Source organism: Hylobates moloch, unplaced genomic scaffold (assembly GCF_009828535.3).
Source record: "Hylobates moloch isolate HMO894 unplaced genomic scaffold, HMol_V3 SCAFFOLD_8, whole genome shotgun sequence".
Taxonomy (NCBI): Eukaryota; Metazoa; Chordata; class Mammalia; order Primates; family Hylobatidae; genus Hylobates; species Hylobates moloch.
Genome location: NW_026652283.1, coordinates 119,912,870 through 119,921,196, shown reverse-complemented (window position 1 = coordinate 119,921,196; position 8,327 = coordinate 119,912,870). Strand labels below are relative to the sequence as shown.

At 44.4% G+C, this 8,327-nt stretch overlaps 1 protein-coding gene across 4 annotated transcripts in view; it reads left to right on the top strand.

The window, feature by feature from the left end:
• Positions 1-7,498: 7,498 nt before the first annotated feature.
• Positions 7,499-8,327, top strand: part of TNKS (tankyrase) — a 223,285-nt gene continuing 222,456 nt past the window's right edge. For 3 of the 4 annotated variants that reach the window (XM_032162497.2, XM_032162498.2, XM_058443069.1), the window contains exon 1: positions 7,499-8,280. In XM_032162497.2, the coding sequence (XP_032018388.1) occupies positions 7,608-8,280 (673 nt within the window). In that variant the 5' untranslated portion in view covers positions 7,499-7,607. The remainder of the gene's footprint in view (positions 8,281-8,327) is intronic. The other variant, XM_032162495.2, reaches the window with a different exon arrangement.

The window sequence follows — 8,327 nt, the reverse complement described above, 5'->3', positions numbered from 1 at the left end:
TAAGGCATGCCATGGCATCTCATTGTAGTAGTCTGAATAGTGGGCACTTGAATACGTCCACATCCTCACCCCTAAAACCCACAAACGCTACCTTATATGGCAAAAGGGACTTTGTAGATGTGATTAAGGATTTTGAGATGGGACATTATCCTGGATTATCTGGGTGGGTCCAATGTCACCGTCATTTTTGGAGACAGGGTCTCACTCTGTCGCCAAGGCTGGAGTGCAGCTGTGTGAGCTTGGCTTACTGCAGCATCTACCTCCCCAGGCTCAGGTGATCCTCCCACCTCAGCCTCCCAAGTAGCTGGAACTGCAGGGGTGCACCACCATGCCTGGCTAATTTTTGTATTTGTCAGGACATGGGGTTTCGCCATGTTGCCCAGGCTGGTCTCAAACTCCTGGGCTCAATTGATGCTCTCACCTTGGCCTCTCACAGTGCTGGGATTACAGGCATGAGCCCACCGCGCCTGACCACAATGCTCCTTTTAAGAGTGCAGTAGGAGTAGTCAGGGTCAAACGGAAGATGATGGGATGGAAGCAGAGTTGAGTGATGTGCTTTTAGGACGTAGGAAAAGGTCACAAGCCAAAGACTACAGGCAGCCACTAGAAGTTGAAAAAGTCAAGGAAACAGATTCTCCCCTCAAAGCTCCCAGAAGAAAATTCTCCCCAAAGTCCTCATAAGATGCCAACATTGTCGATGTCTTGACTTTAGCCCAGTGAAACTGATTCCAAACTTCTGCCCCAGAACTGTGGAATACATTTGTATTGTACTGTTTCAAGGCACTAAGTCTGTGGTCATTTGTTATAGCAGCTATAGGGAACTAATATACCCAGCCTCTTAACTGAGTAAAGCCAGAAAGATGTACATGAACAAAAGGAATGATGGAGAATAATTGCTCTCTGGTAATACCAAGTGGCAGAAACTATGCTGCTTCATTCTATTGTCCTGTATAAAAATAGGCCGGTGGCTTCATATCACCTGATTTTCCAAAGAAGCCATGTATTAGTTTTCTTTTGCTGCTGTAACAAATTATCACAAACATAGTAGCTTAACACAAATATATTTTACAGTTCCGCAGTCATAAATCTGGCGTGGGAACCACTGGGCTAAAATGTAGGTGTTGGCAGGATTAAGTTATTTTCTTGAGGCTCTAGGGAAGAATATGTTTCCTTTCTTTTTGCAACTTTCAGAGACTGCTCACATTCCTTGGCTTGTGGCTTCTTCCATCACCTTCAAAGCCAGCACTGGCTAGTTGAGTCTTCTCATGGTATTCCTCTCAACCTCGTATTCTGTCTCCCTTTTGTACCTAAGGACGCTGATGATTACATTAGGCCCACCCACATAACCCAGGTAAGTCTCCCTGTTCTAAAGTCAGTTGATTAGCAACCTTAAATTTCATCTTCAATGTTAATTCCACTTTGCCACGTAAAGTAACATATCTGCAGCTTCCAGAGATTAGGACTTGAGTATCTTTGAGGTGCCATTATTCTGCCCACCGTAAATGTGGATATAAATTGTGGATTGCTATATTATCTGTAGTCTTTGATATTTTTAGGTTTTCTGTTTTTTCTCTCATGTTGTTGGCCCTCTCGCATGTGTGGTCATTCAAGGTTGTAAATTAATCTTCTGTAGGATATTCTTTCTGCAAACATCCTGGACCACACGAACTTCAGGAATTACAGCTGTGCTGGTTTCTTTTGAGGTGGTGTTGGCAGCTGTGGTGGTTTTCCATACAACAGAGATGGTTCCTCAGCACTGTGGGGTAGGACATGTTTGAGAGAAACCTGCCTACCTCAGGCTGAGGTGCCTTCCTTTGTAGAGTTTCTACCTCTCCTAAATCCTGACCACAGCCAAAAGGGACTATTTGCATTTCCCTTAATATTAGAGGCTCTTTTCATTTCCAAGCTTATTAGAGCTTCCTTTAAGACGCTGTAAAGCAAAAGCAGCAGCATGCATGGGAAGCCAAACAACAACAGTATTGAGTAAAAGGAGACCTGCTTGTTGTTGGGCAGACAAGACTAGTGTCTCTTAGGCAACCTTTATACAAAGTATATCCCATCCCTGTTCTTGATAACAATAAAAGCTGACACTTACATTCCATTTATCACATGCCAGAAACTGTTTAATGCACTTGGCATATATTAACTTACTTATCTCTCAGAACAACTATTAATGTCTCTACTTCATGTCTCTATTTGCAGCTGAGTTTACAAAGAGGTTGCATTAGTTTGTTCTCACACTGCTATAAGGACATACCAGAGACTGGGTAATGTGTAAAGAAAAGAGGTTTAATTGACTCACTGTTCCACAGGGCTGGGGAGGCCTCAGGAAACTTAGAATGATGGCAGAAGGGGAAGCAAACATGTCCTTCTTCACATGGTGGCAGCAAGGAGAAATGCAGAGGAAAATGGGGAAAAGCCCCTCATAAAACCATCAGATCTCATGAGAACGCACTCATTATCATGAGAACAGCATGAGGGTAAACATCCCCATGACTAAATTACCTTCTACCAGGTCCCTCCCATGACATGTGGGGACTGGGGAACTATAATTCAAGATGAGATTTGAGTGGGGACACAGCCAAACCACACCAGAGGTTAAATGACTTATCCTGGATTGTACAATGTTTTATTCTGAGCAACTCAGCATCAAAAGACCTAGGTTCCGGATACGGAGGAATAGGTAATACCAAGAGAAATTACACACATACACCACTTAAACAGCTTTCACTCATTTTCTTCTTTCAATAAGCCAAGTAACAACAGCAAGCAAGTAAAAGGAGATAGTGGGTGGAAGGCACATACCACGTGTTTGGGGATTGATTAATGCCTCTCACTGCCTTGGCTGCCACTCATTCTCAGCCGGTAGTTCTGATGGTCTCTGCTGGCAGAGGTCTTTGCCGCAGTCTTTGCCATTGGTTGGGGTCACCTCACGGTCAGTGTGTGGTAGTCACGACCCCTCAAGCAGTGGCAGGAATCCACATTCATCATGGCTTGGTGGGTGTCCCAATGTTCTGACTGGGGAGAGTGAGCCCTCTGGGTGCCTTGCAGTCTCTTGGTTTGCAGTTGCATCAGCTCTATTCTGGTTAGCTATATCCATCTGCATAAGCCATTACATCATTATATGTGCATTGTTGGCTAGTTATACCTTTCCATATCAATGCATTTCAGGACTTTCTGAGGCTTTTCTAAACATGGTTATGACTTTGGGGGAGGGCAGGTGTTTATCTCTTTTGAGTGATATAGTCATATGGAAATCCATAAAGGGGTATACATGTATGATTTTAATGACTTTTGGAAAAAAAGCTTACAAAGAAAGGAACATTTTTCGTGGGAAAACTTGTTTATCTTCTTTTTTTAAAACACAGCAAATAGATTTTTATTTATTCCTGTTAAAATGTATGATGTAATATCCTTTAATCATATGAAGCTAGTTAGTGACAAAGCTACGACTCATATCCAAGCAGTCTGTATGTGGAATCCACACCCTTAACCACCTCTCTGCCCGGAACTAACTCTGTGCCTGGAGCTAACACTTCACATTAAACCGACTACCCATAAGTGTACCGACCATAGCCAGAAGAAAATCCAAGTTATCTCAGTACGGGCTACAGATGTCTTTGGAGCAGCAGCCAGAAGACCCTGGTATGTAAGAGCTATCTTATAAAGCTACTAAAACGTTAATGGGAGAGTTGCTAAGAAACTGATATATAGGATATCTTTAAATTACTGTAATTTTGCTGTCTTGTAATAAGTTGTTTTGCCTTTTCTTTTTTTGTAAACCTTTTCCTGATACAATGTTGTTAGTATGATCGCAGCTGTTCGCATTGTTGCACATCTGTGATTTTGTAAAAAAATATTCACCTGGGTTTCTGGATGGAACTTCAACTAAGAGAACGCAACACTTTTATAGAGAAATCTGGGCCCTTGGCACCATAGACATTTCTGACATAAAAATAACTTATTATGTTTCGGTAAGACCAAAATGAGGAAATCACACTGCCTCAGCCAAACCACAGCTCTGGCTTGTGCTTATGGATTTGTGGAGGAGGCATTGCAGACGGGATCGAAGAATAACTAGACTTAGTAGAAACTCTACCAGAATACCAAATATGGTGGGAGATCAATTGGAAGTATATGGATGGAATGACACACCAATTCTAGTTGAAATGTGGAACTTGTGAAAGTTCATGATAGTGTAATTTTCAGAGTGTCCATGCGACCCCCATAGGATAAGAAAGCACACATCAGAACACAGTCCAAAAGATCGGTGTCCTTTGAGTTGATGACTTTTCTTTTGTGTAAACAGTATAACCTAAGAGAGTGCTATGTGCTGCCATTTTTGTAGTACTTGGGTATAGTGTGTGTGTGTGTGTGTGTGTAGACAGGGTCTCACTTTGTTGCCCAGGCTGATCTTTGATCTTGATTTTCTGGGATCAAGCAGTCTCCTGCCTCAGCTTCCCAAAATGCTGGGATTATAAGTGTGAGCCCCTGTACCCAGCCAGGATATTATTTCTGTGAAAACACTTATGAAAATAAGATACTACATAACTGTGATCAACAATAGTTTAGAGATAGGGTTTATGAAGAATCCTGAATTATCAGATAAGGAAAGAATTAAACCTAATGTTTCTTTGCTTTAAATTCCCATTATGTGCAAAATGATGGATATGTATTCCCAGCCCCTATCTTTGTCACAAAGGAAGTTGTGAGAGGAAAGCTATCAATAGTGGCTGTGAGTTCATGTTAACACTTTAGGCATGCCACGTAAGAGAACGGATCTAACATTCAAAGAGTGCTTATAAAACACCTAGGCTTTTAATCCTCATGACAGTGCTAAACTAAAGTCAAAATCTTAGGCTGAGACAGCTGAAGCATACCTATCAAGATTAGCCAACTAGTAATCATCAGAGATGCGACTTTCAAGCCCAGGTGTGTTTGACCTCAAGCTTTGCTCTTTCCACTGTGATATAGTGCATTCCTCATGGAATTGTGTTTAGCCACAGAAGATTAGGTAATGGCATGCGTCGTTTCATGTTTGGAGCTCAACATTTGTCTGTATAAACCCAAACTTCATAAATACTTAATGTTAAGTACTTTTCCTACTTTTTGCTGGAGGGGAAGAAAACAATTTCCAGTTGATTGAATGCATTTCCAGACATGGTTTTCCAGTAGTTTCAGGCAACTTAGGTTTTTTCTTTTTCTTTTTTTTTTTTTTTTGAGACAGAGTGTTGCTCTGCCACCTAGGCTGGAGTGCAGTGGCACGATCTTGGCTCACTGCAACCTCTGCCTCCTGGGCTGAAGCCATTCTCCTGCCTTGGCCTCCCCAGTAGCTGGGATTACAGGCGCGCACCACCACGCCCAGTTAATTTTTGTATTTTTAGTAGAGATGGGTTTTCATCATGTTGGCCAGGCTGGTCTCGAACTGCTGACGTTGTGATCCACCCGCCTCTGCCTCCCAAAGTGTTGGGATTACAGGCATGAGCCACCATGCCTGGCCGGCAATTTAGTTTTTAAAAATCTCTATCCAGCAGAGACTTCCTTATTTTATTGTTATTATTTTTTGTTGTTGTACTGATAGACACAATAGATGCATTTTGAATAAGTCTGAACATCACTACTTTCTATGAGTAACTGGGCATTGGGGACCAGATGAGATATTTCTTATGCCTCCCATTCCAGGAGGCCATTATTTAGGGGACACATGGTGTGTTACGGACATCTAACGTATCATGTTGGTCCACCCCCACTTCTCAATGCTTCTCTGCTCTACGTGAAGAAGTTAAGATTAAAAAATAGAAGCATGAAGAAGAATGTTGTGGACTGATTTTAGCTGCACTGATGTGAGTTTTCCTATCCAGCTACACCTTTTGTCAGGTGTCTACTGTGAACAATGGCAGAATTTCATCAGACAGCTGGATAATGTTAAGAATTATAATCTGTAACCCCAGATTAGATGAAAATAAATGCCACTTGTAATACTAATTATGTTCCTGACCTTATTGTATTTAGTTACTAACCCCAAATAAACTCATCTATTTACTTAAGTGGGAATATTAACATCACATACTTAACAATGAACACATGAAACAATTTATCACCTGGTTTAATATTCTGCCTGACTTATCTAAATCTTGTTTCTCTTAGGTCATAGAATTTCCATGTGTCCACTCTATTGGAATAATGCTGTTTGTGTATACTTCTACAATGCCTGCTTTACTATTGAACAGTAGGTGTGAAATGGAGTCCTCAGTGGGATTATCTCATTCATGGATACATCTTTTGATAGCAGAAAAACAAAAGTATACACAGGTAGGGGAAAGACAGAAAAAGCAGTTGCTGAAAAATAGCATCTGATGGTGAGTAATGGACAGCAATCAGGTTTTGTTTGGTTTTGTTGTCGTTTTTGTGACAGGGTCTCCGCCGTCTGTCACCTAGGCTGCAGTGCAGTGGTGTGACCTCGGCTCACTGCAACCTCTGCCTCCCGGGCTCAAGAGATCCTCCCAACAGAGACTCCTGAGTAGCTGGGACTACAGGCCTGTGCCACTTTGCGCAGCTAATTGTGTATTTTTTGTAGAGATGGAGTTTCGCCGTGGTGGCCAGGCTGGTCTTGAACTCCTGGGCTCAAGTGATCCGCCGGCCTCGGCCTCCCAAAGTGCTAGGATTACAGGCATGAGCCACCGTGACCAGCCTAACAATCAGGTTTTTATCTGTTTGGGATGTGGGAGAGGCTAAGCTAAACCAGAATTCAAAAGAAAGGAATATATTCATAATTAAACTTAGGGTGAAAAATAAAATTTCAGAGATAGCAGAATAGGAAAAAAAATCATAATTTTAATAATTCACTTATTGCACTATTGTTATTTCAATTTTACAGAGAAAAACAGGCACAGAGTGATGAATTAGCTAGTTGATATATACACAACAAATGGCAGAGCTGGAATGCCAATCCTAGCAATCTGAACCAGCATTTAGAAACGAGGAATTAAAGCACATAGGGTGAGAAAAATTATAGGGAAGGGACAAGAGCTCAAGGGGACACCTGGAAAAGAGATATTATAATTTTAAAAATTTCCAACGGGCTAATTATAGTTGTGTTTTACTGGCAGAGCGCTTTGTCTATGTTAGCTCTTTTAATCCCGCTAATAATTCTGTGAGGTTGGTACTGTAAGTTCCATTTTTCAGACAAGGAGGCTCAATAGATGATAATGGACACATTCTCTGCTTGCTCCGAGCTGCATCTCAACAGCTGGCTCTGGAGCAAGCAAAGGGAGACTGAGGGAAACAGAGCAGAGCAGCGCAAGGCAAGCCGACTGAAAGTGAGAAATACAGGAAATGTTTCCCATCTAGGCAGAAGCTGGTTCCAGCATTCAAATCTCTCTAGCCGGCCCGCCACCACGTCACAAAGCCCGCCTCTCAGTGACAAAGCCCCGCCCTGTTCCTTTGGCCGTTCTCTGAGCTCCCCATACTTCCCTCCTTCCCTTTGGCCCCTCCTACCCCGCCTAGAATCATTTCCTGTGCGCTGGATGCTGATTGGTCCGACGTTCGGAAGTGAGGGCGGGCGGTGGGGGCCGTTGCCGCAGTGACAGTGCTAGGGGAGTCCGAAGATGGCGGCGTCGCGTCGCTCTCAGCATCATCACCACCATCATCAACAACAGCTCCAGCCCGCCCCAGGGGCTTCAGCGCCGCCGCCGCCACCTCCTCCCCCACTCAGCCCTGGCTTGGCCCCGGGGACCACCCCAGCCTCTCCCACGGCCAGCGGCCTGGCCCCCTTCGCCTCCCCGCGGCACGGCCTAGCGCTGCCGGAGGGGGATGGCAGTCGGGATCCGCCCGACAGGCCCCGATCCCCGGACCCGGTTGACGGTACCAGCTGTTGCAGTACCACCAGCACAATCTGTACCGTCGCCGCCGCTCCCGTGGTCACAGCGGTTTCTACTTCATCTGCCGTTGGGGTCGCTCCCAACCCAGCCGGCAGTGGCAGTAACAATTCACCGTCGTCCTCTTCTTCCCCGACTTCTTCCTCATCTTCCTCTCCATCCTCCCCTGGATCGAGCTTGGCGGAGAGCCCCGAGGCGGCTGGAGTTAGCAGCACAGCACCACTGGGGCCTGGGGCAGCAGGACCTGGGACAGGGGTCCCAGCAGTGAGCGGGGCCCTACGGGAACTGCTGGAGGCCTGTCGCAATGGGGACGTGTCCCGGGTAAAGAGGCTGGTGGACGCGGCAAACGTAAATGCAAAGGACATGGCAGGCCGGAAGTCTTCTCCCCTGCACTTCGCTGCAGGTCAGAGACTTTTGAATTGTTTATTAAGGGTTTTGGGTTTGGGTGCA